The sequence below is a fragment of the Macrobrachium nipponense genome, chromosome 20 (genome assembly GCF_015104395.2).
Source record: "Macrobrachium nipponense isolate FS-2020 chromosome 20, ASM1510439v2, whole genome shotgun sequence".
Lineage (NCBI taxonomy): Eukaryota > Metazoa > Arthropoda > Malacostraca > Decapoda > Palaemonidae > Macrobrachium > Macrobrachium nipponense.
In genome coordinates, this window is record NC_061089.1 from 38,498,600 (window position 1) to 38,524,832 (window position 26,233).

At 35.9% G+C, this 26,233-nt stretch overlaps 2 protein-coding genes across 3 annotated transcripts in view; one reads left to right on the forward strand and one right to left on the reverse strand.

The window, feature by feature from the left end:
* Window positions 1-7,501: 7,501 nt before the first annotated feature.
* Window positions 7,502-11,318, forward strand: LOC135225016 (glutamate receptor ionotropic, kainate glr-3-like). Of its 2 annotated transcripts, XM_064264306.1 has the most exons (5): window positions 7,502-8,210; window positions 8,950-9,094; window positions 9,262-9,487; window positions 9,949-10,236; window positions 10,838-11,318. In XM_064264306.1, exons 1-5 carry the CDS (start codon window positions 7,980-7,982, stop codon window positions 11,067-11,069), a joined length of 1,122 nt encoding a protein of 373 aa, XP_064120376.1. In that variant the 5' UTR covers window positions 7,502-7,979; the 3' UTR covers window positions 11,070-11,318. The 2 variants fall into 2 exon arrangements, with proteins under 2 accessions (XP_064120376.1, XP_064120377.1); XM_064264307.1 differs by lacking the exons at window positions 8,950-9,094; window positions 9,262-9,487 and having other exon boundaries at window positions 7,995-8,210; window positions 10,838-11,316.
* Window positions 11,319-15,123: 3,805 nt separating this feature from the next.
* The window catches only part of LOC135225003 (programmed cell death protein 2-like), a 160,530-nt gene continuing 149,420 nt past the window's right edge, over window positions 15,124-26,233 (reverse strand). The window contains exon 7 of the mRNA XM_064264295.1: window positions 15,124-17,341. Coding sequence (XP_064120365.1) covers window positions 17,074-17,341 — 268 coding nt within the window. The 3' untranslated portion in view covers window positions 15,124-17,073. The remainder of the gene's footprint in view (window positions 17,342-26,233) is intronic.

Below are 26,233 nucleotides of genomic sequence, written 5' to 3' on the forward strand. Positions count from 1 at the left end.
TATATATAATATATATATATATAGCTCATAACTCACTTAACAATGTGGCAACATATTAAGCTAAAAGGCAACCGGAAAAATAAAATAAGTACCACGCACTTTCGTGTTACATGAACACATTTTTCTGTACTATGTTAAAAACACCGAGAATGACTCACAAAGTGAACATAAAAGCTGAAAAAATGACAAAAAATATTTCCAATTATGGAAAAGAGTTGAAACTAGTACAGTAGGTACAGACACAGATGTACAGTTGATTAAAAAGAAACAAGCTTCAAAAATATCTCTGAACAACAAAGGCATCCAGTTTGTATATAGCCTGGCTTATGACCTGTCCACAGTAACGGGCATGGCCCTTGCCGTCTAGTACGAGACGGAAATGACATACCCGTAGCACACTTCCAGCTGTTTATATTTTCTCTCGATTCTGAAGCAGTGTTACCAGACAATCGCATCGTTCTAGCTCCATACTCGGTCTGTCAGTATAGTGGAACGGGTTATAGGAACAGTGTTTGCCCGTCGGGCAGAGCCCACTCTGGACAGGGCCTTACATTCAGGAAGTCTCTTTGATGTTTAATTAAAGCTGATCAGATTACATTTCTTCGAATTGCATTGTTAAAATATAAAAGAACTTTTATATTTGAACATTGACCCCGTTCTCACACTATATCTGGGTTGTTCAATTCTTGTTTCCAGTCCCTTGCAATTCATTCAAGAAACCTTATAAAAATGCGGCCCTGAGAAACTCTGGGAGAATTCCTTATTACTGTGTTTTTCATGGTATTCGAACATTTAAAAACAACACTTTGACATTAAAATTCTACGAAAATTTGGAACCCTACTTATAAGATCATTGTATGGTAAAATAAGTATTTTTGATTGTTAAAAGCTTCTCTGGTAGTTACTGAATGAAAAGTTCTCTGTGCTTTCAGCGAAACATACAATAACAAAATTTTGGCACTAAAAATATTTCCACTCTCCCTCAAAAAGTTCAGGGCTACAGATATGTAAAGGAAGCTCTTGAAAACCGAAGAAAATGTAGCCTTTTATACTTGATCGCTACGATTTGAATAATAGTGGATATATGAACTTACATTTGTGGGTTTTCTGTAAGTAGGTTTTCTATTTTTCGGTAAAAGGCCACAGCCTATGCAAAATATGTCATCTGCATAATCTAAACCACAAGGTACCATAATATGACAAAATGTTAGGTAAATATTTAGTTTTAAAAATGCCACATATAAACCACTTTAAAAGGAGAAACGATTTCCCATTGGAATACCAGATTTTGTATACGATTTTTCTTCAAAAGTAAAAATACGGACCACAATTGCAAAATTTGCTCCGTTCTAAACTGTTACTAAAGGACAGTGATAAACCATAATTATCTAAAAATTCTGATAAATATTCAAGCAAGTCATCTAGGAGTGCTTTAGTTAGTAGAGATATGCATCAAAGCTAAAAATTTTGAACTTGAAATTAATGTTTATGCTATTTAGTTTTTCTGTCAAATCTTTATTGTGTTTGATGTTAAGTTATAAATACTTCCTACTTAAGGCGAAAGCCATTTTGATAACTTAGAGTACATGACCCAATGATGCTGATAATTAGCCTCGCTGGATTATCAGGTTTACTGGTTTTAACACCCACAAAAGTAAGGTAATGTTAGATAAACAGTTATAAATTGTTTAATCAATCCTGAATATTTTTTAAGATACTTTTGATCTTATTAAATTAAGAAAGCATTTCCTTTTATTCTTCCTGTGGCCTTAGCTGATTATATATAATAGGAAAAAACGGCAGTCATTTTTTGGTCTATTATTAAATACGACAGCGGTTTTATTCTAGTCACACGAACGTGTTTCTTTGCATTTTCTATTTAAGCAACAGTTTTCCAAGTCTGGCTCATTTACATACCAACGCTGCTTATCACTGCATAATAACGTACCATTTATTACCTCTTTCCATTTTACTTGGTACACCTTTAATCTTGACAGGGAACTCTTGCTGCTGCATACAAGTTTGACGCATCAAGTGACTCTCCTGACGCCACACTTCATGTCCAGCGGGAGAGTCAAATACATTATGACAACATTTCCTCCCTATAGCAGGTCCAAGCACATGACTCAGGTAAGCACAGCTACGCAGTCATTCTCAGGTCAAACCACTTTTGGGGCCCAAAACCCACACCTGTATGATGGCGATTCTCTTTATAGCTGAACTTTCTAAAATAGCACTTAATAGGTTTGTTCTTTTTAGTTTGTATGGTGTTTTTACGTTGCATGGAACCACCGGTTATTCAGCAACGGGACAAAAGCTTTACGTGACTTCCGAACCACGTCGAGAGTGAACTTCTATCACCAGAAATACACATATCTCACTCCTCAATGGAATGGCCGAGAATCGAATAGAATAGGCCTACCAACTAATATTTCAATCGACAGAAGAGAGAGAATGTTTGCAGGATTAGCCTTAGGCATGTCCTTATTTAGTGCCATACACAGGCTAACCCAAAGATATACTCGTGCATCCGCGTTCAGGTTTCTTCCCAGCAAGAAAAAGTTTCTACAATATTTTTGGTTGGACCATTTCAGAGTAACAAGATATAATATAGAACCAAACTAAAACTTCTACCAGTTTTCTCCTGAAGATGAAAAGAGAAACCCACAAGATTACCGAGTGTAACTTATTTACTTGTAAGTATTTACAAAAGTAATTTACTTAACACTCGCGTCGCGAGTTCGATCCTTCGCTCTGCCAACGTAGAACCAGAGGAATGTATTTCTAGTGATTAGAAATTCATTTTTCGATATAATGCTGCTTGGATCCCACAATAAGCTGTAGGTCCCATTGCTAGATAACCAATTTGGTTCCTAGCCACGTAAAAATAACTAATCTTTGGGCCAGCCCTGGGAGAGCTGTTTATCAGCTCAGTGGTCTGGTAAAACTAAGATATACTTAACTTACCACTCCAGTACTTCGAGGCTCTACACATCTCTTGAGAAAGGGCCTGAAAGTACTAGAGTGTTAAGTAAATTACGATATAAATACTTACAAGTAAACAAGTTATATTCATTAATCGTGTGGGTTTCTTTTTTCCATAAAATATAGAATACAATTACTTAGAAAAAATGGCACTAAACTGATTTCACATTTTGTGTGAAATGACTTGCGATTATACTTTTAAATGGAATATTTAATTATAAAATATGAAGAAAGGGAAAACCAAATACGTTTCAGAAATCGAACGTGGATCTGCGCGATCTCTTATTACGGTGATACTGGAACACTTTTTATTGCACCTAGTTACCTGCTGTGTACCAAGTAGCCAATAATGGCGCCGACCCTTCAGCCTTGAATGATTCATGCTTAAGTGTGTCGCCTTAGCTAGCTCGCAGGACTTCAATTTCTACCAATACAAAGAACATAGAATGGCTACTTTGGATAGGGTTCGACAGAAAAAATGCAAAAAGAAGCTACTATAAGTTCTCGAAGGACTATATTATATTTGATCAATATAGCATATACTATATTATATAATAATATATATATATATATATATATATATATATACCAATATACAGATATTACGTTTCTCCAAACAGGAAGTCGATTTTTCCGATCCCGGGAAACGCAGTTTGTTCATCGCATATGATTCGCCAGATTTCCAAGGGCGGAACTTCCAGCTTGCCAGTTGGATTGATGATTTTCCCTACCTCTTCTACAACAATGGTTGGTTGTGTTTTATCATTTGCATTATTATAAAACAATAGATCTAATGCCCTTCACATGCAAAGATGGCTCAGATTAATGTTCCCATCCTTAAAACATTCCTTTTCAGACTGCACTATTATAAAATATACATTTTCGCACAATGTTAAAAAATTAAACAACTTACGCAGCTCTGTGAGAAATAGCCCGTGCTGGTATAAGGCCAGTTAACCTGGCAACGAAAAGCTTGCTAAGGGAGAACAATACTTATTAGGACTTACTTTCGCTGCTGTGAGGTTTTATTTATTCATACTCCTTCCTAAAAATTTATAATTATGTCCTGTCCTTAGAATTTATACAGACCTTGGTAATACCCTTTTAGGAGTATTTGTATGTAAATGGCCTTTCATGAGAATTTACAGGCCTACACAAGCCCTCTCCTTTAAATATATTTCCATGCCCTACCATAAGCCCAACATAGTTCGACCTTACGTCGCAAAAGCAATAAGCAGTTGCCGACAATTCTAAAACTCCTTGAGCTTTGAGCAGGCAGTAATAAGTTGTAATAAGACTAGGGACAAAAGACTCGCCACTCTGCGGCTCACCAGTTGAATTAAGCAACACTGGGTCTGGTCAACACAGTAAAGTCCACTCGATGACTAACTGCCAATAAATTGAGTGGGTGATGATTGTTTATCAAACTCCAGAGTTATGTAAGTACGTACCGACACTTAACACACTTTTGTCCCTAGTGTTATTACGACTTATTGCTGCCTGCTCAAAGCTCAAGGAATTTTAGAATTGTCGGCAACGGGTTATTAGTTTGGCGACGTAAGGTCGAACTATGTTGGGATTATGGTAGGGCATGCTTATAAACAAATTTAAAGGAGAGGGTGTGTGTAGTCTGTAAATTCCCATGACAGGCCATTTGCACATGAATACTCCTAAAAGGGTATTACCAAGGTCTATATAAATTCTCTTGACAAATGGTATAAACTTTATACCATTTGTCCTTTCAGAATGTGAGGTACTAAATTTCATGGCAAAGTAGCTTCCACATAGGTAGAATCAGACCAATCTAGAATGCATTATATATATATATATAATATATATATATATATATATATATACACACATATATATTATATATATATATATATTATATATATATATATATATATATTATATATATATAATATATATATATATATATATATATATATATATATAACTAAAAGAACAAGAATAATGTAATTGTTACTGGCAAGAGAACGAAAGAATAAATTTGAGCCCTTAAGTAACAAGACTGAGCTCTCAATCATGCGGTTTTCTTTACATTCTATTGATACTTGCATGGTTTTATGCATCTTCGCTAAAATAATTGATAATACACTATGATATTAAATATTTGTTTCCACATTGCTCGAAATATACATTGGTAATGTTGGTAATCCTGTGTTGAACGAAAATTTCAATTTGTTTCGTTTCTATAGCTTGAAGTAATTACTATACTTTAAAATAATTACTATTACCATAATTTTTTCTTATGATTGTTATACATATCATAGATTTGATATCTGTGCATCATATGTTAGCTTTATCTTGCTTGACAGAGCTTTCACTGCAAAAAAAAAAAAAAAAAAAAAAAGTTAGTGAATTTCGAACGAAATCCTCAAATTTGTCACTTCACTTCTGGAACTTACTGTACGATCGCACAACGTTATTTGTTTCCTGTCTGGAAGTCATCGTCATATGTGCTCAACTGTTATCAGCTTCAAGTACTATTCTTTCAAAAGCTCTCTCACACGCCACTACTCACTTTTCTTGAGGTATATACTAACGTTGATTTTATTGGCAACTGAATGAGAGAATAAATTTCTAGGTTGGGCACAAATAAATCCGCGGCTAAGATGTCTGAGTTAAAGCGCATAACATTACTGACCTGGCCTGACCAGACTTTGCAGTTAGTGCCACCTATGTGTGTATGTGACGTTAGCCTTGTCATACTTTCATAAAACGAGGTTACATCAATCATTTTAGCACAAGATTGGTATGAATACTTAAAACCTCCTTGAGTAATAGAAAACAAGAGTTGTGCTGCACAGATATGTTAACTAAACGGTATCCTGATATCACAAAAGCAGTGTATTACGCGTCTAAGAGAAAGACATGGGTGAAAAACATATCAGACACTAGTCACAAGTGAAACGAAAGAAAGGATAAAATTATGATAAAATTATGAAATTCAGTTGAACTGTGTATCGAACAATGTCTTTCCGTTCGAGGATTTCTTCTACAAAACAAAATTTGGGTGCGGCATGGGCAGTATTAGTCAATCTATGTGTTAAGTATTTGGAAACACCAATAATAAACACCATGAAACTTGAAAGTGCCAACTGTGGAGGGAGATGCCGGAGAATCAGCACCACCCCAAAGGTTACTTACGCCCCTGTCTACATTTCCGCAATTTTTCAAAGTGCTAACATTTGGTAATAAGTCCTGTCTCCCATTATATAAAATGGCCCAGATGTTCTTTTTCTAAACACAAGAGTTTTCTGATTTAAATACATTCAGTCCGGTGAATGACTCAAATGAACAGGGGGGGGGGGGGGGGAGTAATATAATAGCAATGCCATCCCAACGTACCAGTCGTCCATTCAGTGGTGTAAACATTCCCAACCTACTGAGCTAATTTTTAACATAGTGGCCAATAAGTTCGTAATTCTAATTCAAAATAATTCCGGATAAGTCCAATAAATCCACTACCATGAATAGGTACTACTACTTATTTATTATAGAATACTGGTAGGCTATCTGCCTACTAAGACATTTTCAAACAAATTATAGTATATGTCTACTGTTTTTTTTTTCTTGGTTCTTCCCTAATTATCCAATATTCACATCATCTGAGGTCTTTATTTTAATTTTTAATTTTTACGCCACCTACCAGTACCTAAAAAGACGCCAGGAGCTATCAACTTTCTTGCAAATGTCTGAATATCATAATTAGGATGCCATGGCTGGAACTTTAATCTGCCTAATATCATCTCTTTGTTTATCACCTTCCTTAACCTAACCTAGCGCTAACGGATCAGAGGTAGATATATACTAAAGGCTATAGGTTATAGGTAGTAGCCTAAACTCAAGACCCATACCCAAATTGCTAATGGATTAGATTGATATACCTAGTAACCTAAACTTAAAACCCATATCCAAGATAATCTGAACTGAAGGAAAGCTCTACATAAAGCAACAAAGGTTATGGGGGTATCCTGCAGGATCGTTGACGTACTTCATTTCTTCAAACCACTAACCTCACGAGGGTCTTCAATTATATATTTTCCTCTTGTTCTCACGGCGTTGTCACTGGAATGTTAATTTTGATCAGGATAACATGATGAAACACAACATTATGTCCATTGCCACATACTAGAAGAGACGCCGAAACAAATACTTGCTTTGTTGACATGAGAATGCTAGTTCTCAAAATTTCCTCAGACTTACAACATCGTTACAAAATCGGCGTAACATGCGGGCAACCAGATTCGTTATCACTCACAATTATTGTAAAAAAAAATTTAATTCTGCTTATCGTAGGTACTCAGTGGAAGACTATGTTGACAACTTAAAGATAAATTAAAATAAGTTCTACATTAATATTACACAAGCCAGTAACGAACAAAGAAAGCAACATAAATTCTTAAATGAGCACCGATTCAAGAGCTTCAATGATGATGGAACGTGTCATCTGAATTTATCTTTTTTATGGTGTACAGACAGCCTGAAAATGAAATATTGAATTGCTCATAAGATGTCACAAGTTTCCATATTTATAAAAACGCTGTTCAGTCAGATTCTACTTGAATTGAGGGTAGACACATTGTAGACAGCTGCAGTAGTATATATTGTAAAAATATTAGATTCTTTATACTACGGCCGGTAAGACAGGCATCAGGCACTTTGATTCCCATGTTCAGCTTAATTCCTGAAGAAGTGATTAATGAGTTAGCCCCAAGGTAGTGCAGCCACTCATTAATACAATATCTATGTTGTTCACCTATAACTGATCGGGGATTCCTCGTTCGGAAAGAATGTTTCTCCATCTTTTTTGTGGGTATTTATTTAGTCATTGGAGTATGCTAAGCAATGTTATGTTTGTAGGCTACGCATATTCCATGTGAACGTGTGCATATATTATAATTAATAATAAAATCCATCTTTCATTGTGTGGAAATGCAGACAAGAAAGTAGATGGCATAGGCATCACCATGTTGAGAGAGATTGCAGAGCGTGTCAACTTCACCTTTAGCCTCCAGGAGATTCCTCCTGATGGCTACTGGGGTGAGCTGATCAATGGCACTTGGGTGGGAATGTTAGGGCAGGTAGTTCGGAAAGAGAAAGACTTCATCATCAATGGCTTCGCCGTGGTTCTTGATCGTTATCAGGCTGCTGACTTCACCGTCCCTTATTTTACTGACTCTTACAGTATCACTCTCAAGGTGAGTAGTAAAAGGAACCGTCTGTCATGATAAGCAACCATTGTTTCATTACTTATTGTGGACGTGGTTAAGCGGCCGTGGCTACAATATCCACCTAAGTGTGGCAAATGGCTCTGTTCTTTATATATATATATATATATATATAATATATATATATATATATTATAATATATATATATATATATATATATATATGTGTGTGTGTGTGTGTGTGTGTGTGTGTGTGTGTGCGTGTGTGTGTGTTTACATTATCAAACATTAGTTTACTTAAAGGAAATATATTCCATTTATAATTTTTGTAGAGTCTAGAGGAACACCCTTTATGCCTATGCTTTCCAGGAATAGGTAGAGCAGTGTATTCTAACTACGTACCAACAAATGACATAAGCCTATGCACATAAAACATATTTAGAGCTTTTAGGCTACCATTTAATATTAGAGATGAGTCTATCCGTTTGCCACACTTCTTAAATTATTATTCAATAAAACCATCTGTACTAATATTTAGTCTCTTATATATTATAATATATTCAAGTATTGCCGTGAAACTAATATGGCGCAGACACTGCGAAATAAATTTACCCACCAATCTTCTTTTATGTGGTAATGGCGTAGATCACAAGTGCATTTTTCCCTCCGAAGTACAGCAAGCATCAAGTGTAATGATGAATCTTTGCACCATCATCATATTCTTCATTAGGCTATTTATAAATAAAAAAAATCTTAATTTCCTGACCAGGTTCCTCCTCCCTTTCCGCGGTGGCTGTCTGTGGTGCAGCCTTTTAGCAGATGGGTATGGGTTGCTGTCATACTATCGCTTATAGTCCTTACAATTATTTATCATATCCTGATCAGAAATGATCACAAGTTAGTTTACAATAATAGTAAGTATACTGAATTCTTACTTTACAATGAAGTATTTTGAAGTATAACCTTGTCTCAGCTATGTATTAAATATACATACATACATACTACATATATATATATATATATATATATATATATATATATATATATATATATATATTATATATATTATGCTATACGCCAGAGTACGATGTAGTATCGTCGCTAGTATGGTTGTCAAGAAACTTGCTGTACCAGGCATCGCCAAATATTCCTTCTGCACCGGGATGTAGAGTGTTTCTTGCCTGCTGGTGGATAGCAGGGCTGGTGCTGTCTACTTCTTACATGAGTAACCTCATTGCTTTCCTCACAGTTCCCTCTCAGACGAGCAGAATTACTACTCTCGAGGAACTCGCCAACTCAAAAATAAAGTAAGGATGCTTCTACCGATTTACTAAATGTCATTTTTACGCAGATAATTTCCTTGAAGATACTGGGAAGAGCAATGCAAGTCCTTTCCTCTCTTTCTAGTTCCTGTTCATTGACAATCACAGGTTTCTCTGTAATGCTTAATTTCATTTACCAACCCCATGTCCTCAGTAGAATGCTAAGATTCTTGTCCTCTGTTGCAGACTACTGTAATTCTTGAAACCTAATAGGAATGGAAGGTCCTTCCTGTTGTGATGGGAATTCGAAATAACACATGACTGTTTGATTAAGATGTTATTAATTGTTAAACGATTAATAAAAAAAAGAGGCAGACAAAACATGGTAAACTTGTGCATTCACGTGACTCCTCTGTCCTTGACCGATTGTATAAGTTCTTTATGTATGAAATAATAATCTTGGTGAAAATTCTTAACAGTTGTCTTATCTTTACTTTTTCATTCAGAATCCACATGCTAGACTATGGAAATTTCGTACCAGGTTTTTTGTGGTCCTCAAAAGAGCCTGTCCTGAGCAAACTTGGGGAGAAACTTTCCCTTCTTCCTGACTATGATAAAGTTATTGCTGCTTTTGAGGAAGGTGCCGGTGTCCTAGAAGCTTCGGCATACTCTCAGTTCCTATTCATCACTCGACAGAGAATCAAAACCTCTTACGCTGTTGAAGAGAAACTGTTCCCGAATTTCGTGGCTTGGGCATTTCAAAAAGGGTCACCATACAAACTCGTTTTTGACAGGTAAAGAACTAAGTCTGTTTGAATAATGGGATTCTAAGTTTTTACAAATCGCAAGTGCCAGGCAGATATATTAATTTCTATTATTTCATATACTAGAATGGTACTTGTCTTAAGCAATTCATTGATTTTTTTTACACTATCTTGATTAAGTTTGATTCCTGACTCGTATCTCTTTCTCATTAATGGCACTTCTCCATAGGAAACTGTTTTCTTGCTGCATTTGCAGAACTCAAGTTTTTCCATGATCTCTTCTCAATTCTTCTACGTTTCATGTTGATATTCAATGGCAGCCTTATGCCATCTTAACTTTTATATAACTTCAAACTCTAAAAACCTATTCACTTGACTAACTGTTATAAGTAAATATATCCATGTTATTATTGTTGACTAATGCATAGGTTCAGGGATGGGGGTACTGAAGAATGTTGGGTGTCATGTCATGTCCGATAGCCGACTTCAGAAATGCATCAGCAGTCTCTTAATAAGCAGACCTTCAGACCAGATAAGAAAATTTCAAATTGACAGCTAGGGCATCAGCTTAAGTCTTTTGTAACAGATCTATACAATATTTACTCATAACCAGAAAGTTATTATTTTACAGGTACCTTGAGCGCATGACACATTCTGGATTGGTTGAGTATTGGCATCGTTCTGTAGTAGACAAGTTTCAACATTCTACTGGACAATTAGCAGGTAGCGAATTTTCTGGAGAAATGACGAGCCTCCGACCTCTAACTCTAGAAAATTTACAAGGTGCTTTTATTGTTTTGGGTTTAGGCACTGTTCTTGCTATTCTTGTACTACTTATTGAAGTGATAACTAACAGGTGTTAAGGAAAGCAGCTGCTACACCCGGCAATCTACCCTCAGCAACTCTCAAGAGGATAGGCATACTGAATTAGAATTCATTTAATGCAAAATTTTGGCTTTAAGATGTTCTGGTAACTTATTTTATGGTGGTAACCATCTTGGATGCCAATATTCTGGTTCTTGTAAGGAAAATGAGTTTAACCAGACCACTGTGCCAAAAGTACTAATTCACTGACTTTAACCAAATTCCTTAACAGTAAAGTTCCACTATGACAGCATGCTATAATGATGAATAAAACTATTTAAAATACTTTTAATTTTATTTTACTGAAATACGAGTCAAGGATATTTTAGCTCTGCATCTGATTACAAAGTGACTTAATTTTACTTTCAGAGGTCAAAACCAAAATCCCTGACTTGTCATGATTTCAATATCCACAGCCATGAGTAACCAGAAGACAACTGACAAGTGGCATGAAAGTTGTGTTTTATTCAATTTATGATCATAAGGAAATACAATACAAAGGTACAGTAGTACATCATAATTGCCAAAAAATATACTGAAAGGCATTAGGCAAAATCACACAAGAGTATTTTGGTTCTATTAACCAATTTCACTCACATTTTCACGCAGATATAAAATATACTTGCTATACTGTATGTGGTTTTCCATATAATTAACAAAAATAATTGCAGAATAGTTTTGCTTGTTCCTTTGGTGCAATGACATTTTTTAATACCCTTGTGTATTTTTGTCCTTACCTGAAGATGAACTGACTTTAACTGCTGTAATGAACATTAATGTAATCATACTCAGGGTGAGTCATGGCCTTGAACATACCATCCTAATGATCTAGACTAAAGACAATAGTATTTAAAGCTGACAAGCAAAGCCATAGAATTATAGGTGAAGCTCATCAGACAAGCAGGATTGCTAGAATCGACACAAATGTGACTGATCAGAATTCTTCCATGAGGTCTTAGAAGACTGTCAAAAGACAATTTGCTGTCAGCAAAAAACATAACGTACAAGCAAATTATACCTAATATTTATGCAAAACATTACACTGTTTTCATATGAAATGAAGGTATAAAACACCATTACCTTTGAGACACTACAAATGAGAATTAACAGGGAATAAAGAACTTAAAATGCTCATTGTTGTAAAAACCCATATGCTAAACATGGATCATTCATATTTGATATACAACTGGTTTTTCAACATCTAAGAAAATCTCCCCCTCTATACACCCTATTCGACTTCATTGTGAGAAGAGAGAGATTTACAAAGATCTCAACAAATTGCTTCATTTTAAAGCTTAAGGTTAGTGGATGGAGGGTGGGTAGGAAGGACAGCCAGTACTTGGATATCACAGTCATTAACTGAGCTCAAAGCTATTACTGCAGTATGAAAATCTAGTAGTGATTTTAATGGCTCAAATAATACTCCTGAGCAGAGTTGTTCATCAAGTACTTAATGCACACTGGAATACAAACACAAGATTCCCTTTAAATTACAATTGTAAATCTTTAGATATCAATGAAAGAAAAATAAAAATTAATGAACCAATATTCTCAATGGTATGGAGTTAAATATTCAATTATTAACTAAGTTTTATCAATCTCTCTAACTTCATAACCCCATGAATAATACTGGAAATAACAGGTACAAAATTAGAGCCAAAGTGATTTTGTACATTTGTTTCTACCACTTAATGTATTTCATGACAACTTGTACGTTAGGTTTCCTGCCATAAATGAATTTTTGCGCTAAATATTTCATAAATGATTTTACAACCTTTCTGACAAGATTTCCCAAACAAACTGTAACCAATCTACATCAAAGGGAATCTTGGGAAGAAAAAAAAAAAAAAAAAAAAAAAAAAGCAGTCCCACCTCCCTAGAGTAAAGTCAATGCCCTCAAATGCTCAAGTTATAGATGGTGGCTAAACCCACCCTCAAAATCATCTCACACTGTAATAAACATTAGAGTTCTGTTTGTTAGGACTGTGTTACGCTTCAGATGAAGTGGGTACCATTTTTTAATTAACAGTTACTTTTAAAATTATGTTGGGTTCAAAATACAGATCTAAATATCACATCACTGTATACCTTATAAATTTCTATGATGATGATGAGTCAGTCATTTAAATGCAGCTTATAACTTACTGTACACATGTAAAAAAAGTCTAATAAGATAACTCTCAAATTAAAGCACAAATAAAATTGTTGTAATCCAATTATTAACACAGACTTGAAACTATAAAATTATACCAAATAGTATTACTCAAAATAAGCATACTACTGACCGACTGGTTGAATGCATGAATTATGGTATTTAAAAGCTGACCACCCAGGCAATTCAAAATTGCTGGCCAAGTCATGTGTACATTCAGAAACACCATAACAACCCCTCTTCATAAGAAAAGTATTTATGACCATATATGAACAATTTTAAAATATTACCTTATGTTCTTTGGGGACTGAGTTGCATCTGTCTGTTCTTCCCATAAAATGAAATGCGTGTTATTGTCAAAGCTGACAATTTGTGCAAAATCACCAAAAAATATGGCACTTGCATACTGTGAAGTGGAACAGAGCAACCAAAACAATTAGCAGCCTGTAAACATAGGGAAAATACTAACAATACCTACCTTTAGGCACGTAACAAAAGTTTCAACCAGAATTCTATAGTAATTATTTCCCTGCAGAAATTAAATTAATACAGTTATAGAATATATGGAATACTGTTCATATTCGGTAACATAAATGCTACTTAAAACATGTTAAACATTCATTCACCTGCACTTTGAGTATTTCAATGACTAGCATGAATTGTGACTTAATTCAAAGAGAATTTCATATAACTATGATTATTTTAGGACCACAACCCCTTTCGCCCATTTTAAGTCCTTCACAACTCGTAATAAGTTACTCATGTTTTAGCATAACACTGTGTGTATACGTATATATATATTTCCATTTAATATCTCTCAGGTATAAAAATCTGCTATGAAGTGCACAAAAACACTGTGCTTTATAAAATATTTAGATAAGAAAATTTTCTGTGTTTTAGTAATTAGATAATGCAGCATACACAATATTTTCTTTATGTGAAGAAAGCTTCAATTCAGCAAAATATGCATTCTGAACATCAACATTACTTATTGAATTACAACAAAAAATCATGTGAACCACAATGAATTACTTGTAGTCAGTATTAATGTAAAAACTCATTACCTACTTGGAAAATTCTTTAGTCAAGTAACCCCAATAAGGATACCCATTTCCATGTACGTACCAGTAAATATGATGCTACCAAAAAGAAGCACTGTGTAGCCCAAGCCCTGAAGACTGGCTTTACACATTTTTTTTTACTATTTATTGGCTTAACTCTTAAGAGTTAAATTTCAACCAAAGTGGTTTGATTGAAACCAACCACTGATTTCGCCTCCTTTACTTATTTCAAGTTCTACATGGTGCCAATTAGTACAGTATTAGGTAGTTTAACCACACCACTAAAGTCAAATTTATAACTCTCTTAGGCTAGCCAACCATTCACCATTTAAAAATCTTATTTTTTTCATAATTTCTTAAAAGAGTTCATATTCCTAGTCTTAATGTAGCAAAAGTTCCATTTCATTGTTCCAGAAATTTCTTTAAAAATGTCTAATTCAGAGAGGATACTTTCAAGTTTGAAGATCATAGAAGAAAAATTCTTTAGATTTCCAGTTAACAGATTACGTGAAATTTTTCTTCATTGTGAAATGTTAGTATTAAAAATGTATATGAAAGCTCTATTCAGTTTGTAACTGAGACAAAGACTCCTTTTTTAAACTGCTTCTTGAATGCATGCTAATTTAAACATTGCTTTAAATTATGAAAATTCATAAACTTTGACTTCTGCAAAAAATATGTACTAATTGAAGCCTCCATGCACTATAGACAGCTATAATGCTGTATAAACAATTTGATTGTTTGGAAGATACTTTGCATCACAAAGTGCTCTGTGAGTTTCTTAGCACATTAGCAGGATAACTAATCAAGATAATGTAAATGGATAATAACATAAATATCATGAGTACTTAAAATAGAAAATAAGTTTATTGCTCTCTGAAAGTTAGAAGAAAACTTTACTCTTGGATACACATTAATTTACGGTAGAAAATACTGACATTCAATAACTTGGCCATCATAGTGGCACATGATTGCCAACATCAACAGGCAAGCTGAAACTGACAAGTTTTCTAACAAATCACCCATACCTTATTTCACTTCAAGGTTAGCAACTGTGTACACAATACAATCTACTTGACAACATTTACTAAAGAAAACATCAATAATATATATCAAAGTAAGGGAGTGAACTATAGTATACAAATGTACTGAATCTGGCATAGACACCATTATGAAAACATATACTAAAGTAAAACACTTCAAATTGAAAATTCCACAACATGACTGTCTTCCATTCAAGAGGTAAAATTACATTCTGTACATGAATGGGAACAGAATCTCCTATTTCTACCCTGACATGATTTATTATGCAATAAAATAACATCAGTACACCAGATCACAATATACAGGATGTCACAAGAAACAATGAGCCATAAGAGTAGTGTAAACTAAAACAAAAATATTGTACTGTATTTTGATCTAAGAGACAAGTGTTCATTTACACAGTACAGTAAACCTTGAAATGACATAAGCTATTGGGCAAGGCATGTAATGGTCAGCCTGTGTAAGTCATTTTCATCTTTATTGAAGATATCTGCATATTGCATCCAAATAGCTATCTGTTTCCTAACTCTACTTGAAATGACAAGTTAAATATTGAAACTGTAATATATCTATACTGGAAGCTCAACTTTGCCTAGTTCAATACAATATACCTGTATACAGTATTTTCTTTTAAAGTCTACTGACAATACTTGCCAATGTTCTTGCAAGTTATTACAATGAAACTTAACAATACATCTTAATCAAGATGTACACACAAACTAATTAGTGCATACTTTTAATTCAATAATACAACCTGTTATGAGGACTATATCAATACATATAAACAAAGGTAAAATGTTCCTCTATGATAAAACAACTATTTTAATGCTTCACTTAGTGCTCATAAAAAATGGAACCTGATAACCAAGTATAAGTACTTGCCATAAAATTTCTTTGGTTATTGTAAGTTGCATTCTTAAATCACAAATACCATTTTTATATATCATCGATTCTATATTTATAACCAATATGTGCTTGCAAGTTATGATATATTCCATGATACTATGAACAACACACCTAAAATGACAAATTTTCTAAGACAATTTGTATTTCTCATAGCTACAAATCTGAGGTCTTAACAATAGGATCATTTCTAGCGCCTAACTGGATCTGGTTAAATGATTTAACCGGATCCAGCTAGGCGCTAGAAATTATCCTATTGTTAAGAACGAAGGTTTGTTCGCGTATGAACAATATCTTGCTTTCCTTATAAGTTGTTACTTGCAAGAGAGATATACAGAACTGAATTCTCATTAAGTATCATCAGCTGGTATCTCATAAATCAACTCAAAGAAAGTTCAAAGTTCTCCAGTATCTGTGTATTTCAGACTTATGAAGATGATATGATCACATTCTTTGTATTGCACAGGTATGTTACTGAGGTAAAAGTGCATTGGCAAATATGAAAAGCCTTTGGGAATGATGATCTGCTCCGCAAGTAAATATGATTCTGTGATCCGTGGAGAAGAGATGAATTCAAACTTAAATATGTATATAATATACATAAACAGTTGCTGCTTAGAACCATATGGCAGTGCACCTAATATTCTCCTCTTCATAGAAGTTTAATACATACTTCTATTTTTAGCTTCTCAGTTAGGGAGATTAGAATAAATATGATCTGCAACATAGGCTTAGCAAATAACTGTTTTCTCCATTGTAAGAATAAATTCTGAAACTTACTTGTGTTAACATCGTGTCATGAAAATTTGTGTACATAATGCTTCCATATGTACTTTTATCACTTTATATCACTTCACCTTGCACTACGACAGCCTCTTGTCTCGAAGTGTCTTTCTCGCCCCAACATGAGGCAGCGCAAGTAAATACTGCTACAGTTCCAAACTCAATTGGTGAACCATGAACCCCAGGAACACGTAGGTGAAGAACAAGTTGGGGGGTTATTTGCATTTCAAACACAACAGGCCCACCACAGTACTGGCACTTTGCAGGACTCTCATTTGGTCCTGGGGGTCTTAACCAAAGAGGGGACACACTCTCTTCTCGGCAGTACCTACAAAAAAAGTTGGGAGATAACTTGGAAGTGGAAATTTCACACCAGAAAATTGCCAATAATCTCTTAAGTATCTATTAGACACCTCATATTTAGAAAGCAGGTACGGTACAGGGATTTTCAACAAACAGGGAACAGTGAGACCTTGATCGTCCTTTCAAAACTAGTACTTCCATTTCAAAAATACTACAAACGATAATGATCAGAACAAATAGCATTTCAATCAAAAAGAACTATGAGAAATTATTAAATCTCTAAGTCAGCTCATCAGAATTCAGTGCAATCATTATACATGATATTCTGACCAGCCTTCTTTGAACTCATATAGTGATTTCCCCCTTATCTTTTTTTTGTGTAAAGCTTTGAACCATATTCATTTTAGTGTAAAAGAGCATAAGCCTTTAGTGCAGTTGAGTGATCTCTTTATTTGTAGCATAACTTATTATCCAACACTAACTAGTTGTCTAGATTTATCAAAATACCCTTAAATTTAATTTCCCTTAATTTCAATCCCAAGACCAAAATCAAAGGCCTAACCAACTGTTTGGCAATATCACAACCTGCCTAGGAGTCTGAAATTTAAGGCATATTAGAGGTTCTCAAATAATATATACATTGCAGCAGTAAGACCAAATCTCTTTTGAAATTCTATAGTGGTGCTTTGTTAATACAAGGGCACCTTGATTTTTCCCTGTAATGAGTAAATTCTTTGTAAAATATTTAGAAATGGTCAGGGATGTTGTTCAAATTTAAATGCTTGGTTTTACTACGATTTTGGACTTATTTCCACCGTAAATTTGTAGTTTAAAACATGATGACAGTGAGAAACTGGGGTTTTATGTGGGAAATAAAAAACCAGTGTAATAGTCACTGCTGGCCTAGGGTTCCATAAATCAAATAAAAATACAGGGAAGCATCCATATATACCCTAAGCTAACCTTAGATGCTGGGCACCACATTGGAACCCCCTGTAACTTAGACAACTATAAATCACATCGAGAAATATATTTTTATGGTAAAATAAGGTTTTGTATATACTTAACCAGTAATTATATAGCTATCGTTTCCAACGTTCGGCAGTGTAATTCAAATTTCGTGGGTAGCGCTTAGACTGTTCAGTGTAGACGTAACAGTGCCGTCCCCCAATGGCAATACTAGGAAGAATTTAGCAAAGCACTTCATTCTGTTTTATGCATAATGTCCATCAGAGGGGAGGCAGGTGGGCTCTGATCATATAATTACTGGGTAAGTACATACAAAACCTTATTTTATCATAAAAATATCATTTTTGTATATGAGACTTACCCAGTAATTATATAGCTGACTCCACATTGAAAGGAGGTTGGGTCATGGACATACTCTACTTCAGAGCATTATATCATGTAATGAATTTGAAAATAAAAAAGTTGCTAACATTGAAAAAACATGCTTGTTGTTCCTATTAGTTAAGAGAGCTATGCAGATGAACACTGCCTCTGGTTGGAGCTTGTCTTAACTTGTTGTGGCGTGGCAGTAAAGCCACGGACGCCTCCTACTTAGGAGAAACTTTGCAGCGAGGGGAATGCTCCTGTGGCTAGCAAAGTATGATAGGAGCCAGCCCTTGCCCTGGGCGTAGCACCAAAATAAAACAACCATAAAACACTGACACTAACACTGAAATGAAGTCAAGACCCATCAACTGAGTGGTGGGTGCTCCAGGTACACTGTACCCCCTGACTCTCCAAACACAGCACCTTACTGAAAAGGTGAAGAGATACTTGGAGAATATCCTGTGCTTCCTTCCGCAATGCCATGCCAATCACAAAAAATGGTCTCGAGGTATTGAAATTTTCAACAAAACTTTTTTTTTTTTTTTTTTTTTTTTTTTTTTTTTTTTTTTTTTTTTAAACCTACATGAAAAATATATTAAGCACAGATCGCTTACGCCTCCGGTAGCTCGATGGCAGAAAACGCCTGAAAACTAAGGAAGTAAATGCTGTTCTTACATCCTTAGCTTCGCTGCAAAGTAGGCCAAAAAGACACTACTACATTGTGTCTTAAACAGGAAGTCCATATAAACTAGGACAACCCATTTAGATAGAGGAAGAGACAAGTTCTGGGAGGAACTCTTCTCTTCACACTGGCAGATGAGTTATCAGGCTACGTCTTTCAACCTAACTCCAATTCGGGGTGAACAACTAATAACTGAACACTTTACAAATTAGAAAAAAGAAAATGGACAACATGAAACCTGAAAATCATTCTAAATCATCGCAGTGGTTTACGTATCAATTACGATGAAGCATAAGACTTAAAGATTTAGAAATAATTAATCTAATGAGACATTTCTGTCCGATGATTCTCGCAATGGCAACTGTGCACAAAATATAAACCATAAGCAAGAATCCAGAGCCAACCAGAGACTTAAGTCTGTGATGGCCAGGCAGAGATCCGAATTAGAAGTTAACCCTCAACAGAGAAGAAACAATACTACAGTGAACAAAATCTCATTGAGATGGCAGTACTCTGATCCTCACTTGTCTCCGACTCCGAGGCCGAGTTGCTTGGTAGCACATTCCGCCTTGGAATTCATTCGCCTTATAGTGCTATCGAGGGTACAACAGATACCCTCGATCACCTGTATGTAAACCGAAATAAGAGGGAAAGAAAAAAAACCCTTGTTCGATGAAAAAGCCAACCCTGTGGCATTGTTGCCAAAACAATACTACTAGTCTTATCATAACAAAATCGGAGACTCTTGGAAGGACCGAAAGGCTGTCGTGAGTTTCAGGAAATTAAATTGTCTTTGTCACACACGAGAAGAACTCACTTAAATGTATACGCCTGTACTCAAACGGTACAACTGATAGACATATGTCGCGAGGAGAATATACAAGTACGTATAATCATAAGATCCTGTCAACCGAGCGTCAGCCTAATTTTTCTCACTTCGAAGAGAAAAAGAATAAGGACTGGAAGCAGACCTCCTTCATTATTTAATGAAGAGAGTGAAGGTAAAGTTATCCCAAAGGAAAGCTTCTACAGCAAAAATAGGGCATCGATGACGACTGGTTCATACCGAACTGGTTGTTCTTCAAAAACAGGGACACTGGAGAGACCTGAAGATCGAACCAGGAACGCTCTCTCGCATCCTAACTCTGGGGAGTGTAATCCTTAGAGTTCTGTAACTCAGGCAGTAGAGGGAAAAAGAGGAAGACTGTTCTTGGCCTCTCTTCTCGGAGCTAGTGAGAGCGGGCGATAACTCGCATCATCAACTTGCGGTGATGATAGCAAACCAAAGACTTAGGAAAACTTATTCGCCTAAGCGAAAAAAGCGCTTCCTGAAGGAAAAGCAAACTGGTTCGATCGTGGGAATGCAAGACTCGATCGTGGGAATGCAAGACAAGTACAGTTGACTGCCCCAAAGTTTGCAAGAACTTGCCATTTCTCGCCATGCATCTGTCTTGGTGATCGAAAATTCCTGTTTGAATGGTGGCTAACAAAAGATCCCCTAGTGTCGAAGAAGATTAATGGGGAGACTGTGTCTTCGGGCATCCAACAGGCAGCGCCAGACTTCCAACAGCTTATGCCAGGTCAGGCGTGGAAAACGCCTAACAAGCTGAAGCAAGGGAGTGGACGCCTCATATGGCGCAGAGTGCCTGTACGTGGACTGACGCTCGACAAAAAAACGCCCGATACAAGAGAGATTCAAGTGGCTAGGTGCTAATACCTGGTGTTCATCATGAGAATCGGTACTTATTCTGGTGAGCGTCTATGACAAAAGTATTTGAGAAGGCTCAAATATACAAAAGCAGGAGCAGAATTCTAATTCACTTCCTCTACAGCGGACAAGTCTGCGTCTCTACCTTTAAGATCACTGTGAAGGCGAGCGAGTTGAAACACCTAGCTGCGAACACCTGTGGAGGAATGGCTATCGAAAGCAAAAATTTGCTTACGATGCTTCCAACGTCTAGGCGCTAGCACAGGGCGTTTAATATACTAATTAGGTCAAATAAGTAACCGTCCTATAATCTGATGCCTACTGAGCACCACTTACTAAACGCCTTTCCAGTGGCAGTGGCATCCAGTCGAAACCTAATAAAGTATGACAATTTCGACAGAGGGGAAAAAAACCCCATCAGACTCACTTCAGTTGAATAAGCCGAGTCGCGAGTAAAAAATTGAATAAGAGTGGAATCAGCTGAGTCGCGAGTTGAACATCGATTGTGAGTCGCATCAGCAGAGTCATGAATCGAAAATCGACTGAGAGTCGGAACAGCCAAGTCACAAGTCGACCGTCGACAGTGAGTCGAATTGGCCGAATCATGAGTCAAAAATCGACTGAGAGTCGTATTAACTGCATCGCGAGTCGAACATCGATTGTGAGTTGGCTTCAGCTGAGTCTCGAGATGAACATCGACTGTGAGGAGTCAGACGAACATGACTAAAGGGTACAAGGCTTCATTGACTAAATAATACCTCTTCTGAGGTCGAGACACCAAAGATTAACGCCATCGACGCAATCTGTTAGGTGACAAACCACTGGAATAGGACGACAACTGTACGCTGCGATACGCCTGTTCGATGGCGTTCAGTCGAAACCTTTAACTCACGACAGGTTCGACCGAGGGGTGAAAAAAGACCCTCCTCACTACACATCCAACAAGACGCCTTTTCAATGGCTGTCTGCCAATACCTGGGAAAACCTACAGGTTTGACCGAGGGGCAACTACCACTATGTCCTCTCCTAGGCAGATGTTGGCCGTGAGAAGGCGCAGGACAGTGACTCTAAGTCTAGGATATCCGAGGGGCCAGATAGTCACCTCCTCTGACACATCCAGAGGGACACCTTTCCAGCGGCTGTCTGTCTATACCTGGGACAGACAACAGGTTCGACAGAGGGGGCGACTACCTGTATGCAACCCCCCGACCTCCCTTGGACCTACGGTATGTCTTCTCCCGGGTGCAGGGGAGCGGGACAGTGACCTTTGTCTAGGAGAATCCCAGGACAAGTAGCCGCCTCCACAGCACAACACTTCACTGTTACATTGATAATTCATGATAATCGAAATAATTGCTGGCAGAAGCATGGGAAGGAAGCGATGTGGCCAGGCGCGGGAGCAAATGACAAAGATCGGAGGAGTAATAAGAGAGAATTGGCGTTAGCTTTGGGAGGCAAAGGGGGTTGGCAGACGACAGACGAGAGGTGAGATACCGGTGCATCTGGTAATTTCGGTTACTGATTACTTTCATGAAAATAATTGATAAATAATTGATTACTAACTACATACTTTACTATAGGGAATACTGGCACCTAGGCCTCAAACATTCATAATATGAATACATCAGCCTTCCATAATCAGACATGGATTTAAACATAACGTAAATGAATACATAACTCCAAGATAATAAGAATTTATATTAACAAGCCATTTTTGCATTAAGTATCAAAGCCAATCGGACTCTAGTGATGTAAAAATACTGCTCTTGTTCTCCAATTAGTGATAAAGGAATTAAACAAATATTATTTACAAAAATCTGAAATAGCATTTCATGCATTGAGATGTATGTATACAAAATAACTTACCCTTCTAAATAGTATACATGTGTTTATAACAAACATTTTCACATTAAGTCTCAAAGCAAATTTGACTCTAATATAAACGAAAAATTACGAATAAACAATTACTCAAAAAGAAATAATTTTAAAAATTATCATGAATGAAATCAATCGCAATCAGTAACCGATTACGTGCCCCGCTAATTAACCCTTAAACGCCGGAGCGGTAAATAAAAAAATGACTCCCGTATGCCGGAGGGGTTTGAGAGTGAGCGCGTAAGCGGAAAAAATATTTTTTTCAAAAAATCACAGCGCGCTTAGTTTTCAAGATTAAGAGTTCATTTTTGGCTCCTTTTTTTGTCATTGCTTGAAGTTTAGTATGCAACCATCAGAAATGAAAAAAATTTTATTATCATAAATTAAATAATGCGATATATGATAGCGCAAAAACGAAATTTCATATATAATTGTATTCAAATCGCGCTGTGCGCAAAACGGTTGAAGGTAACAAGTTACTTTTTTTTTCGTTGTAATGTGCACTAAATTGCGATCATTTTGATATATAACACATTGTAAAACAATAAAAGCAACACAGAGAAAATATTATCACAAAATAATGCATGAATTCGTAACGCGCTTACGTAAACACATATTTTTTTCAAAAATTCACCATAAATCTAAATATTGTCCTAGAGACTTCCAATATGTTTCAGAATGAAGACAAATGATTGAATATTACTATACTGTAAGAATATTAGCTTTATATGCAATTATTTCAGAAATAAGAAAAGCTACAACTTTCAAATATTTTTCGTTTTATTCTACATGAAATTGCGCACATTTTCATATATAAAACTCTATGAAATGCCTAATATGAAACAAACGGAGCAAATATTCCGAGAATGGGACTTACGCATTTCGGAGATTTGTGGCGGAGAATCCGCGCACGGAGGGAAGGAAAGTTTTTTTTAAAAATTCACCATAAATTTAAATATTGTGCTAGAGACTTCGAATTTGTTTCACGATTAAGATAAATGACTGAATATACAGACTGTAAGAGTTTTATCTTACAATTGCGTTTTTCACGACCATTTCGGTAGAGTCAAATTTGACTGAACGTGGTTTTTTTTCTATTTATCGTGATTTATATGCAAATATTTCGAAAATGAGAATAGCTACAACCTTCAACTATTTATTGTTGTATTATACATAAAATTGCGCACATTTTCATATATAAAACGTTATGTAACGGCTAATTTAAAATGGTGCAAACATTACCACAATCGCACGTATGATTTTTTCGGAAGAGTTACCGCGCGGACGTAAAGAAAATGTTATTTTTTTCATAAATTCACCATAAATCGAAATATTGTGCTAGAGACTTCCAATTTGTTGCAAAATGAAGGTAAATGCTTGAATATTACTAGAATATAGGCGTTTTAGCTTACAATTGCGTTTTTCGACCATTTCGGTAGAGTCAAAATTGACCGAAGGTTGAAATTTGTCACTTATCATTTTTTATATGAAAATATTTCAAAATTGATAAAAGCTACAACCATGGGTTGTTTTTAGTTGTATTGTGCATGAAATTGCACACATTTTCATATATAAAACTTTATGTAACGGCTAATTTAAAATGGTGCAAACATTACCACAATCGCATGTATGATTATTTTCGGAAGAGTTTTACCGCGCGGACGTAAGGAAAAAGTTTTATCATAAATTCACCATAAATCGAAATATTGTGCTAGAGACTTCCAATTAGTTGCAAAATTAAGTTAAATGATTGAATATTACTAAAATATAAGAGTTTTAGCTTACAATTGCGTTTTTCGACCATTTCGGTAGAGTCAAAGTTGACCGAAGGTTGAAATTTTGGCACTTATCGTTATTTATATGAAAATATCTTAAAACTGATAAAAGCTACAATCATGAGTATTTTTTTGTTGTATTCTACATAAAAATGCGCATATTTTCATATATAATACTCTATGTAACAGCTAATTTAAAATGGTACAAAAATTATGTCAAAGTGACGAAATAATTTCAGAGATGTGTCACAGATACTTTTTAGTGCGGCAAGAAAGAAATTCGCGCTTGCGCGCCCTGCGTAAGATTGTAAACAAAACAACACCTTGAAATCCCGTGAAATCCCCAGCATCCCCCCAAGGCGCGTGATTCAAGAGTTTTCGGCTGGTAGGCCTAAAAGTATTTTTCCGCGAATTTTTAAAAAAACTTTTGTATGTCGACGTAAAATACGTCCAGTCGGCACCCGAGAGACAAAAAATGTCGACGTAAAATACGTCCAGTCGGCGTTTAAGGGTTAACTCGAGTGGCCTGTGCTCAAGTCTAAATGACTCGAGTGGCTACCTGTGCTACAGAGCGCCTAGTGAGCTTGATGCTATCGGCTTAAATGTGAAACGTTCACAATTGCGTGACTCCAGGAAAATACCTGCGTACACCGAGGCCATGTAACCCTTCTCTCCCAAGGCCTCCCGAGCCAAACATTGACGTCATTCTCTCCTTAATACACTTTTAACCTCCACACTTTCAGTCTCTGCAAAGGAAAGTGATGAATGTCGCAAGCAAGGTAAACAAAAGACGTACTGGCCAATGAAACTGTTTGGCCTAAAAGAATTTCTCAACATTCACAAATTACTTTAACGTAACTAATAGCCCATGGCTGGTAAACAAAATCCCAAAAGCAAGGTACGTCTAAACCAAGGGAATCATGTAACCTTCACGAATTACTTTTAAAAGGTAATTATAAACCGGCGACGTAAACGTAGCCTAATCACGGTATGTAAATAATAAATGCAAAGGTTCTAAGATACAAGAATGGAATAACATTCGAGAATTATTTTAAGGTAATTATATTACCAGTGTCAGGCTAATGACCAATGGCCGATAAACAAAATCTAAACAAACGCTTGGCCTAAAGGAATGATGTATAAAATCATGATTACTTAAGGCAATTATTAACCGATGACTTGCACATAACATAACCCCGTTAAGTAAAACTTACATACAAAAGTATTAGGCCTAATTGAATGGAGTTACATTCAAGGACTATTGCCAGAGAATACAAATATCTGGCTTGATGATAATCTGAATAAAACAAACAAAGGACAAGACTCATCCTGCTCGAAGGCTACAAACACGTTCTGGTGGTTGTGTAACACTACCGAAATCCGGTGATATAACCACAAAATAAGAACAAGCTGCTGTAAGCACTCAATGTTTAGTCAAGCGCGGCAGGAAACAGAATGAAGTGCTTTGCTAAGTTGTTCCTAGTATTGCCGTTAGGGGACGGCACTGTTACCTCTACACTGAACAGTCTATGCGCTATCCGC